Raw genomic sequence first — 13,215 nt, 5'->3', positions numbered from 1 at the left:
CAGCACGAACACCACAGCACAACACACCACACACCACCACAGCACAACACACCACACACCACCACAGCACAACACACCACACAACACAACACACACCACCACACAAACACAGCACGAACACCACAGCACAACACAACACACACCAACACCCGAGCAGCACAGAACGAATCAGGACTGACCACAGCTGTGTACTCATCGGCCAACGTCATCGCAAGACCAAAGTTCTCCTCGTCTTCCCCAAACAGTCCGTCTCTCGAGAGTGACCCAACTGTACAACACACCGTCACAATTTACGCTTCAACACTAAGGCTCCTCACCTCACCTCACCTCAGGCCCATAACTAACTACAAAGTAGTCGTTGGGGGAAGTCTGAGGACCGCAGACGCAACCTCCCTTCTCCATCTGTCTCTGTCAGCAGCCACTGGCAGCAGCTCACGTGTGTGGAGTCCGGTCCATTGTTTGATGTTCTCATGCCAGTTCTTCCGCTGTCTTCCTCTTCTTCTCCCGCCCTCGATGGCGCCTTGCATGATTGTTTTGGACAAGCTGGTGTGTCGAGTGTTGTGTCCAAACCATATCAGCTTGCGTCTCTTCACAGTTGAAAGGAGAGGTTCCTGAGGTCCAACAAGGTTCCACGCTTGGCTTATTTCACAAAATTGACGTAAGCTTTCTGTTGTGTCCAACAGCAAAGTGAAAGCTGGTTGATCAATGGTTTCTCAATTGCAGTGGGAAGTCATTTACAGCTTAGTCTTTTATAGAAGGACTGTGACTCTCAAACTTGGAGGCAAGATTGCACTGGCTCTTCGTGTAGCAGTCTTGGGGGCTAGTTGGTCTTTTGGGACCACCCCAACGTCGGATATCACAAAGACCTCTTTGGTGGGGATGTCACTTGGGCAAGACACTCTGGACTAGAATCGATTTCTCGCCAAGATAGTCGGGACAACAGTTGCCCCCTCTGTTGATCTGATGCCCATGGTCGACGACTACGACTGACTATCATACAACCTTCTTCTTCTTCTTCTTCTTCTCTTCACAGTTTCAGTCCAGCCCGTCTGATGAATGGTGTCGTCCTCTCCAAGTCCTGTCTGGAGCCATGGACCTTGGTGTGCAGCAGGGTTGGTGTCGTCCTCTCCAGGTCCTGTCTGGAGCCATGGACCTTGGTGTGCAGTAGGGTTGGTGTCGTCCTCTCCAAGTCCTGTCTGGAGCCATGGACCTTGGTGTGCAGTAGGGTTGGTGTCGTCCTCTCCAAGTCCTGTCTGAAGCCAATGAGCTTGGTGTGCAGCAGGGTTGGTGTCGTCCTCTCCAAGTCCTAACTGGAGCCAGGGACCTTGGTGTGCAGCAAGGTTGGTGTCGGCCACACGGTGTCTCCGAGCCCCTTCAGGAGGAGACAGGTCTGAAGATTGTGTTCTGGTGTTTTGGTCTTCTAGACCACAGGAGCAGGTGGGTAATGGTGCCAGCTTCATTTTCCTGAATATGTGGACATTGAGACTACAGTGGCCAGTTCGTAATCTCGTGATCACCACCCGTTACCAGCGTTCTAGAAGTTGACATGCATCCCATGTGTTTCTCGGTCTAAGCATTGCCTTCATGAGGGTCTTCTTCTCTGCGAAGCTGACATCATTTCTGGCTGAGTTCCTCTTGCTCTTAGTGCTATTATACAACCAACAGTCTGATGTGACAAGTCTACTAGCATCTCAATACACACCTTTCCCCCCTCTTGAATAATATAATACGTTACACAGCTTATCCCTTTCCAGTGTCGGTAACTGAACTGACCATCAGTCAGTGAGTGAGTTTAAGTAACAGAACTTGAAGGTTGCATGTTGTTGTTGTTGTTTTTATTGCGTACAATCTATGATTGTATTTCATTTTTGTAAACGCCTTGGGCTTATTTCAATAATATGCTGCGTAAATGCCCATAACAACAACAACAACAACAACAACAACAACAACAACAACAACAACAACAACAACAACAATAATAATAATAATAATAATAATAATACTGCTGTTGCTGCTGCCGCCGCTAGTACTATTACTACTACTACTACTAATGATAATAATGCAGTAGCGGTAGCAGCAGTAGCAGTAGTAGAAGCAATAGCAGCAGTAGCAGCAGCAGCAGCAGCAGTAGTAGTAGTAGTAAAAGTAGCAGCAGCAGCAGTAGTAGTAGCAACAACAGCAGCAGCAGTAGCAGCAGCAGTAGCAGTAGCAGCAGGAGTAACAGTAGTAGTAGCTGCAGCAGTAGCAGCAGCAGCAGCAGCAACAGCATTAGCAGTCCTAACAGCAGAAGCAGCAACAGCAGTAGTAGTTGTAGCAACAGCAGCATGAGGAGTAACAGTAGTAATCATTCTTGACTCAAACCTCAGCATGCATGCTCAGGTAGTAAATCTGATACTCATAGTCAATTGTGAATTTCGTCGCATCAACTCTATTCGTCAGTACCTTTCTGTTGAAACTACTAAAACTAATATTTCAGCTTTTGTGCTGTTACGAGTCGACTACTGTTAATTCTCTTCTCATAGGCTGTCCACATAATCTTCTCCAACGAATTCAAAAAACTTCAAAACAATGCTGCCCGTCTGACTCTCAGAATCCCACCTATTGATCACATTTCTCCTCACCGCCGCACTCAACATTGGCTCCCCACTGAAGCGAGAATTAAATACAAAGTTGCGTGTCTCTGCTGTTCTGCTTTCCACTCCGCAGGGCCTATTTATTTTTCTGACCTTATCAGTGTTTACAGTCCCGCAAGAAATCTCCGCTCTTCCTCTGACTGTTACCTTTCGAAACTTCCTCGTGTCAATACAATAACCTATGGTGAACGTTCTTTCTTCTTTGCTGCTCCTCACATCTGGAACAAGCTTCCTTATCATATCCGTGCATCTGATTCTATTTCTGCTTTTCGCTCATCACTAAAAACTCGTCTTTTTAAAACCTATCTATAAGCACTCTCAGCTTCATTGTTCTCCACCCATGTCAGCTCACTTGGGATGTATGAAGAGTGGGAAAGGGAGTGTGTGTGTGGGGGTGGGTAGGGGAGGCGAGGGGGGGGGGGCTAGGGGGGTAGTGGTATTGAGAAATCATGTAAAGCGCCCTGAACTCTTAGAGAGAAAGAGCGCTATATACATGTACATTATCATTAGTAGTAATAGTAGTAGATGTGGATGCAGTATTTGTATTTGTATTTGTTTTTCTTGTCATCACAACAGATTTCTCTGTGTGAAATTCGGGCTGCTCTCCCCAGGGAGAGCGCGTCGCTACACTACAGTGCCACCCTTTTTTTGTGTGTGTATTTTTTCTTGCGTACAGTTTTATTTGTTTTTCCTATCGAAGTGGATTTTTCTACAGAATTTTGCCAGGAACAATCCCTTTGTTGCCGTGGATTCTTTTACGTGCGCTAAGTGCATGCTGCACGCGGGACCTCGGTTTATCGTCTCATCCGAATGACATGACTAGCGTCCAGACCACCACTCAAGGTCAAGTGGAAGGGAAAAAATATCGGCAGCTGAGCCGTGATTCGAACCAGCGCGCTCAGATTCTCTCGCTTCCACGGCGGACGCGTTACCTCTAGGCCATCACTCTAGTGTTTGTAGTTGTAATAGCAGCAGCAGCAGCAGCAGCAGCAAGGGTATAAGTCTTACGCTGGGGAGGGGCATTTCTCTTGGCGCACAGCGGTCCGGCGGTGGCTGGATCACAGTCGTAGTGAAGCCCCGAGTTACTGCGGTCGGTGACATTCTCCTTTGGTGCCCCCACCAGCAAGCTGCGGGAAACAGGTTTGACAGATTTTGATTTGATCTGATTTGATTTGGATACTTATTACAGCGCCTATTCTCGGTCGGAGACCAAGCTCTAAGCGCTTTACAAACACGGGGTCATTTGCACATAACACGCTGCCTATCTGGGTAGAGCCACTGGGCGCTCATCATTCGTTTCGTGTGTCATTCAATCAGATTTCAGGCACAGGCACAAACACACACACACACACACACACACACACACACACACACACACACACACACACACACACACACACACACACACACTCAGACAGACATGTAGCAATTTACGTGAATGACCGTTTTTGTTTATTTACCAAGCTATGTAGGCAACCAAACACTGTTTTCGGGAGGGGGGGGAGGTGGCGGGGGAGGTGGCGGGGAGAGGGGGGGGAGGAGTATGGGGGGCGTGCATGCTGGGTATGTTCTTGTTTCCATAACCCACCGAACGCTAACATGGATTACAGAATCTTTAACGTGCGTATTTGATCTTCTGCGTGCGTGTACACACGAAGGGGGTTCAGGCACTAGCAGGTTTGTACATGCGTTGACCTGGGAGATCGGAAAAATCTCCACCCTTTACCCACCAGGCGCCGTTACCGAGATTCGAACCCGGGACCCTCAGATTTAAAGTCCAACGCTTTAGCCACTCGGCTATTGCGCCCGTCAGATGAGAGCAGTCTGGTATTTTTACTGCCCCCCCCCCTTCCCCCCCGCGCCCCTCCCTCCCACCCCCCCCCCCCCCCCCCCCCAACAAGCTATGGTGCACAGATCTGATAGGTGATAACAATCTGTTCTTTACCGGGGCTCATATATATAGCCTAGAGGTTTAAGCGTTGGACTTGAGGACCCGGGTTCGAATTTCAGTAACGGTGCTTGGTGGGTAAAGGGTGGAAAAAGAGACAAAGACAGACAGACGGAGACAAGACAAGACAAGACAAGACATAATTCTTTATTTTCGAGAATGGTAATTAAAAAAAACAACAACAAAAAAACAAAAACAAACCAACACTCAAACAAACAAACACTGGCGCTTTTTTTTTTCATCCAGTCCCCGCCCTGAAACAGGGTCAACACTACACAATACTGCATCATGTATGTCATTGTATGAAAATATAGAAGACAGAGAAAACAAGAGGCAGAGAGAGAGACAGAGAGACAAAGAGAGACAGAAACAGAGAGAGAGAGACAGAGACAGACAGACAGGCAGACAGACGGACAGACGAACACACATACGGAGACATGAAGATAAAAATAACAATAACGATGGCGCCAGCGACCTTGTTTAACCCTTTCACCGCCAGTCAATTTAGAGTACAAAATTTCCTTGTGGTATTAACACAGAAAAGACAGTGGCTAAGAATAGCTGGGGATTCCCACTGCAATGGATGTATAGAAAATACAGCCTATCCTACCACCGAACATTAGGAGCAGTAGGTTCATGGATAAACAGACCAATGAATGGTCACCTTTCAGTGACATGTGTCCTTTACCACGCCTGTGCATAAATGCGAGCTTGGCGGTGAAAGGGTTAACGATGAGGAGAAAGGAAAAGAAAGATTCAACAAGCTGCTTCATGTCCGGCACATAAGCAAAAGAGAGAAAGGAGGGGTCAGGGAAGGAATGGGGGTGGCGGGCGGAGGGGTAGAGGGGGAGGAGGGGGAAGAGGGTCTTAGGATTTTTTTTTCAAGGACAGAGCAGAGCACAAGGGAAAGGTGCATGAATCATGACAGTAACTAAACAGCTACTGAAAGTGACCCCCCCCCCCTCAAAGGCTGAAAGGTGACCCCAACCCCCCCTCAAAGGCTGAAAGGTGACCCCAACCCCCTCAAAGGCTGAAAGGTGACCCCAACCCCCCTCAAAGGTTGAAAGGTGACCCCCAACCCCTTCAAAGGCTAAAAGGTGACCCCCAACCCCCTCAAAGGCTGAACGGTGACCCCAACCCCCTCAAAGGCTGAAAGGTGACCCCAACCCCCTCAAAGGCTGAACGGTGACCCCAACCCCCTCAAAGGCTGAAAGGTGACCCCAACCCCCTCAAAGGCTGAACGGTGACCCCAACCCCCTCAAAGGCTGAAAGGTGACCCCAACCCCCTCAAAGGCTGAAAGGTGACCCCAGATCACTCCTGGGCTGAAAGGAGATTGAATCCATTAGTCCTGAATGTTAGAAGGTTCCAGAAATCTATGTTTGGGACTTTCTTCAATACTAATCATAACAAGTGGCTTTTTCTTTTCATATGTTTGTCTCGATTGATTTCAGTCGAATTTTTAAATGTGTACATGTAGCCTACTAAATGATACAACAAGCAGTACATAACCAGCCATTTCCTTTATACATGTAGCCTCCTAAATGATACCGGAAACAGTACATAACCAGCCATTTCCTCCGTACATGTAGCCTCCTAAATGATACCGAAAACAGTACATAACCAGCCATTTCCTCCGTACATGTAGCCTCCTAAATGATACCGGAAACAGTTCATAACCAGCCATTTCCATTATACATGCATCCCCCTAAATAATACAGCAAGCAGTATATAACCATCCATTTCCTTCGTACATGTAGCTTCCTAAATGATACAGCAAGCAGTACATAACCAACCATTTCCTTTATACATGTAGCCTCCTAAATGATACCGGAAACAGTACATAACCAGCCATTTCCTTCGTACATGTAACCTCCTAAATGATGACGGAAACAGTATAAAACCAGCCATTTCCATTGTACATGTAGCCTCCTAAATGATACCAGAAACATTACATGACCAGCTATTTCCATTGTACATGTAGCCTCCTTAGTAACACAGCACGCAGTACAAAACCAGCCATTTCCTTTGCGGAATGTACCAACACGAACAAAAGCGATGGTTGTCTCAGTGTACAATGAGCACTGAACACCGGCCTACATGCCTGATGGTCGCTTACTGATAAAAGGCGCTTTGTATCTGAACAATTCCAAAGAGGTGTGGTTTTCAATGTAAAGAAATTGCTTAAAAAGATGCAAGCTATAAGATGGAGGAGAAACATGCATGTATCGTTCACGGATCGATTTGACGGAAGCTGAAGGGAGGAGGGGGTGGTAAAGGAGGGATTTGGCAATTGTTGCCTTGACAAATGATTATTTCCCTCCGAAAGACGAGGGAATAGAAATGATACAGTCATGTTGGCAACACTGCAGTCATATCCTTATCCGTGTTGTCGACTTTCACCGACAGTAGCGGGCTTCTGAAACCGGATCTTGATATGATCGTTGAAGTGGAAGGCAGGCTTGTGTCGCCTGCCCGTTTGTCTGCCTCTCCCCGGATCGTCAGCCAGGATTTCACCCCTCTACAGACAGCCAGGACTTCACCCCTCTACAGACAGCCAGAACTTCACCCTACTACAGACAGCCAGGACTTCACCCCTCTACAGACAGCCAGGACTTCACCCCTCTACAGACAGCCAGGACTTCACCCCACTGCAGACAGCCAGGACTTCACCCCACTGCAGACAGCCAGGACTTCACCCCACTGCAGACAGCCAGGACTTCACCCCACTGCAGACAGCCAGAACTTCACCCTACTGCAGACAGCCAGGACTTCACCCCACTGCAGACAGCCAGAACTTCACCCTACTACAGACAGCCAGGACTTCACCCCTCTACAGACAGCCAGGACTTCACCCCACTGCAGACAGCCAGGACTTCACCCCTCTACAGACAGCCAGGACTTCACCCCTCTACAGACAGCCAGGACTTCACCCCACTGCAGACAGCCAGGACTTCACCCCTCTACAGACAGCCAGAATTTCACCCCACTGCAGACAGCCAGGACTTCACCCCACTGCAGACAGCCAGGACTTCACCCCACTGCAGACAGCCAGGATTCCCCCTCGGAACGCCAGACAGACCTACCACCCGAACAGAAGGCTTCTTTTTCTTCATTTTTTGTCGCGATACAATAGATAATTATGTACCGCACGTGTACATTACCCCTTTTAAATGACTTGTTTCTTGTGACAATAAGGTGGCGCAACAAATATGCACAGCACGTGTTCAGGAATCCTTCAAATGGCTTGTTTTTTGTGACGAAAAGGGGGTACAATAAATATGCACCGCATGTGACATTTCCCCCTGTCTTCTAAAAGAATTCTGCATAGGTTGTTTTACAGTCCTCAACTGTTTAATCCTGCCCCCCTCACTCTATCTCAATCTCCATTTATCTCTCTCTCTCTCTCTCTCTTATATAAATGTGTGTGTGTGTGTGTGTGTGTGTGTGTGTGTGTGTGTGTGTGTGTGTGTGTGTGTGTGTGTGTGTGTGTGTGTGTGTGTGTGTGTGTCCCCGATAGATAGTCCCAAAGAATGTGGTAGGAGAGAATCATCTGGGCCTCTAAAAATGAAATATGCTAAATGGAAGATATGTCATCCGCATCCAGCTGTATAACTTCATCTCCAGTTGGATTTCCGAAGTGAGCGTGCTGGGTTATCATCGTTGTAGCAGGCCTTAATTTAACTCTCTCCATACGAACGGCGAAAGAGACGACGTTAACAGCGTTTCACCCCAATAACCACCATCAAAATATTACCAGCGGAAGGCTCTTACACTGAAGAGGTGAATGTTGACAAAGAATACCACAATTCTGACGACAGAAGCTAAAGGTTGGGTCATTGAGACACCCACTGGACATCTGAGGCGTCTGTGTAGAGGAGAAGAGAGGACTGGCCGTACTGAGTGAGTTAACCTGGCCAGCTCCTACCAACAGTCCCCCCCAAAAAAACAATCATGGTATTCCAAACCAGAAATCCTCTTCAAGGAAGCAAAGACAACATCAACGCTGTCCAGACTGACACCTGTATGGGAGGACAGCAACATCTCCAAGAAACAGGGTCAGAGTCCTGCGTGCACTGGCATACTCCGTCTTCGTTATACATGCGAGACAGAACCTCACGACGGATTTGGAAAGAAGAATCCAAGCGAGGTATAATCGCAAAGTTACCAAACATCAGGTCAAAACTGATCACATCACCAGTTCAGTAGCGCGCCAAACCATAAGACATTATGAAGATTTGCTGGTATCAGTAAAAGAAAAGAAAAAAAGCTACGCTAGCATGACTGTGTAAGAAGATCCACAGGTCTTGAAAAGGAACGGTTGAGGGAGGGACCATGAACTTCTTTGATCTTCTTCTTCTTTTTCTTCTTCACAATAATAATAATAAGAAGAAGAAGAAGAAGAAGAACAACAACAACAACAACAACAACAACAATAACAGCAACAACAACAAGAGGCAATATCTACATTTCTTTCCCTATGTTCTTTCCAAATCAGTTTCCTTCACAAGACGGAAAAATCGTAAATTTGTTTAAATAACATTGCAACATATTAATCTCCATTTTTCCCCTGTCAGGAAACGAACTGAAGATGGCCAGTCAAAGAGTGTAGGGGAAGAAATGTAGAGTATCATAGTACAATGTTATCAACTAAATTACTTTTTTTTTTCCCGTCTTATGAACACAAAAGTATAGGGGGAGAAATGTGGGTACTGCCCAACAACAACAACAATAAAGATAATAATCATAAGAAGAAGAAGAAGATTGATTGATTGAATCTTTAATGGGTAAAGAATTAGGCACAGTAAAGGCCTTTTTACAATGCTGCCCATTTAACGACACAAAACATAAAAATAAAGAACGACACAAACCATAGGAATAAAGAAATAAAATGAAATAAAATAAAATAATTAGAACGACGAATAAGGACGGTAACTGGAATAGTCTATTAAAGGTAACAAAGCGATGAAAATAACAACTGGTACATTATCATGTACGTAGCCTACGTACTTACACACACACGCGCGCGCGCGCGCACGCACGCACACACACACACACACACACACACACACACACACACACACACACACACACACACACACACACTAATTATTACAAAACAAGCAAACAAAGACATACGTACACATTCACGCCCACACACTCAAACACACACACACACTTACTGTTCGTTTGCTAGCACGATCACACATACATTCAATTTTTCATTCATCGTGGCATGGCAGCTAGTGGATTGAGTACAAGCAAGCATTTGCAAAAGACCGCGAGTAGGTTAATCAAAAGTATCGAGTAGAAATATTCTTATGTTTGTTTTAAAGAGAGATATGGCTGGAATTTGACGACATGTCTTTGGAAGCATGTTCCATTCTATGCTTCCATTAAATGAGAGACTCATCTAAAATAAATCAATTCTAGGCTTTGGGACAATAGCTCTGTCTAATTTACGTTGGAACTGGAAACAAAATAAGGATTTTAAATATTGTGGCATGCATTATGAACAATCTTATGCATAAGAATCAATGTGTTATATCTAATAAGTAGATGAACAGGTAATATTTGAAGTTCTTTGTAAATATTGTGCACAGATCCGCCTGTAGTATTTACATGGCTATTCATCTTAATGGCAAGTTTTTTTTGTAAAGAGCAAAGTGGCTTTAATGCAGAAGGAGGACATTTACCCCAAATAATCGAGCAATAGCTGAGACGAGACTGGATATAGGCAAAGTAAAACACACGTCTAGAATGAAGAAGAAGAAAAAGACTGATAATAATGATGATAATTAGAATGATAATAATAATGATAATAATGATGATAATAATAATAATAATAATAATAATAATGGCCACTGAATGTCCTTACCTCACTTTTCCTGTGGGTTTGTGACGGACGAACTCTGCAGTGTATCCAAAACCAGAACCAGAACTGCCTCTGTACACTGTCGCCGTTTCCAAGTCAATGTTGAACGACTCAGACTGGGGCAAAGCAGCACACAAGCAGAGCACAAACAGATTCACAGCCTTCAGATCCATTGTGGGGATGCGACAACGTTTCTCGTCACCAGGAGAATCCTCAGAATGTGTGCTATTTCCCTGCACACAAATTTTGGTTGGATCTCTTCTTCTTCTTCAAGCTAATGCTATCAGTCTGCTGAAAACGTTCAGCATTGTCCTGCGTTCAAACCCCAATTAATACTTCCAAGCCACATCACAGAAACAACCGAGATGGTAAAAAATAACAAACAAACCACACACACAAAACCACAGCTTCCTTCTCACACATAAAAAAAGGACAAAATATCACCGGGTTTTCTTTTCCACACTGTATCTTAGTTACCGCAATATCTAAAAACTCACGTTTTCTGTCAACAGTGAGTTTGTGTCAGCAATAATAACAGCAAAGAAAAGACAAGTTCCTGTCCAGAGCGTGTCTGTGAGATAGAAGCTGTGTGCCCAGACCGCATCAACCAAGCGCGCCAGTTGGTCGGTCGGGCCGGTGCAGCAACATAATTGTACCCCCTTTGGTTTTTACCCCGGGCCATACCAAAATAACCTCGGGGTCTGTGCAGGCTAGCCCTGGAATGACTGACATCCGGGGTTAAAGTTCAACATCATGTCAGAACTGCCCCTCCCCGGTAATCCTAAATTATTGTACCTATCTAAACGCAAATTTTCGCGTATTTTTCAATGGAGGCATATGTGAAATGACATGTTCCGCGTAGTCGACCCTTTCAATTAAGAAACAGGCACAATACGACGCGAAATGACCCGTAGCATGAACCAGAACCGATCCATATCGTCTCAAGCCGCCGCCATGTTTTTCGTTTACATTTTCATAGTCTGCGGGACCGGAAACGGAAAGAGCAAGATGGCGGCACGTCCGTCAGTTTAGTGCCTGAATCCGCCTCAAAAACCGAGTAAAATAACGTTCAAGACAGAGTCGAAAACCCTAGAAAATGTGTTACAACATCTACTAATGGTAATAATCGTTTCACCGATGCAGGTCTCTGAATTTAGGACGCAAAAATAGGACTTTACTCCCCTCCTGTCAATGTTACAGTAGAACTCCTACATATTTACTTCCGTTAAGCTGTGATGGATGTACAGGAGCGATGGGGGTGAGGGAGGGGAGGGGGGTTCAGTCAACACCTGAATCAATACAAGGTATTATATTAGAACTCCTTCATATTTATTGCCGCTAAGTTGTGATATGGAGGGGTGGGGGTGGATTCAGTGAACACACACACACACACACACACACACACACACACACACACAAAGGCGTGACTAAGCGCGTTGGGTTACGCTGCTGGTCAGGCATCTGCTTGGCAGATGTGGTGTAGCGTATATGGATTTGTCCGAACGCAGTGACGCCTCCTTGAGCTACTGAAACTGAAACTAACTGACGACAAATGACCCCTGTGGATGGGCCAGAATGACTCCGGGGTTGACGGGCGCAATAGCCGAGTGGTTAAAGCTTTGGACTTTCAATCTGAAGGTCCCGGGTTCGAATCTCGGTATCGGCGCCTGGAGGATAAAAGGTGGAGATTTTCCGATCTCCCAGGTCAACATAATTATGTGCAGACCTGCTTGTGCCTGAACCCCCCCCCCCCCCCCTCCCTTCGTGTGTATACACAAGCAGAAGATCAAACAAGCACGTTAAAGATCCTGTAATCCATGTCAGTGTTCGGTGGGTTGATGGAAACAAGAACATACCCAGCATGCACACCCCCGGCGAAAAGGGCCCGAGTGTGGCTGCCAACATGTCGGGGTAAAAACAGTCAAACACGTGAAAGCCAACTCGTGTACATACGAGTGAACTTGGGAGATGCAGCCCACGAATGAAGAAGAAGAAGAAGAAAAGACGACCGTGGGGGATAGAAAAAAGAAGAAAAAACCACAGGAGGGGCAGAGTTCTTGGCGACATTTTCACCGTGTCTGGTGGGGGCTTGACAAAGTTCCGGTACACACACGGGCCGTTCGTGTCGTGTGGCAAGGAAACACAAGAGTTCCGCTGTCTTCGTCTTCACGCGACAGAGTTCCCTCGATCGTTGACTGGTGTGTGTGTGTGTGTGTGTGCGTGTGTGTGTGACGTGTCGACACGGGAAACACAGCACTCAGTGTGTCTCAGATCCAAAAGGCGCCTCCGTCACTAGACGGAAGGAGACCCTCAGAGCACAACCAAATGCACTATACTTTGTACATCATGTAGTCTGCCGCAGTGGTGTGTGTGTGTATATGGTACGATGTCTTTGGGCACACCTCAAGCCTGTCTCTCCATCTTTCACGCTTCGATCGGCTGAGAGGAGAGACGTGTGTGTGTGTGTGTGTGTGTGTGTGTGTGTGTGTGTCTGTGTCTGTGTGTGTCTCTGTGCGTACATTCTTGAGAGACATATGCATGTAACTCTCTCTCTCTCTCTCTCTCTCTCTCTCTCTCTCTCTCTCTCTCTCTCTCTGTGTGTGTGTGTGTGTGTGTGTGTGTGTGTGTGTGTGTGTGTGTGTGTGTGTGCATTGAAATCATCACCTCTGTGTGTGACAGGATTACGTCACACCATGCTGTGTGCGACAGGATTACGTCACCCCGTGCTGTGTGTGACAGTATTACGTCACTCCATGCTGTG

At 46.3% G+C, this 13,215-nt stretch overlaps 1 protein-coding gene across 2 annotated transcripts in view; it reads right to left on the bottom strand.

Moving 5' to 3' along the window:
* Positions 1-13,215, bottom strand: part of LOC143293909 (integrin alpha-IIb-like) — a 48,347-nt gene that overhangs the window by 32,692 nt on the left and 2,440 nt on the right. For both annotated transcript variants that reach the window (XM_076605267.1, XM_076605268.1), the window contains exons 2-4: positions 10,458-10,687; positions 3,642-3,760; positions 180-268 (exon numbers count right to left, since the gene is read on the bottom strand). In XM_076605267.1, the coding sequence (XP_076461382.1) occupies positions 180-268; positions 3,642-3,760; positions 10,458-10,687 (438 nt within the window). The remainder of the gene's footprint in view (positions 1-179; positions 269-3,641; positions 3,761-10,457; positions 10,688-13,215) is intronic.

This window comes from Babylonia areolata, chromosome 19 (genome assembly GCF_041734735.1).
Source record: "Babylonia areolata isolate BAREFJ2019XMU chromosome 19, ASM4173473v1, whole genome shotgun sequence".
Taxonomy (NCBI): Eukaryota; Metazoa; Mollusca; class Gastropoda; order Neogastropoda; family Buccinidae; genus Babylonia; species Babylonia areolata.
Note: the sequence above shows the minus strand (reverse complement) of the source record. Positions and strands in the feature narration are given on the sequence as shown.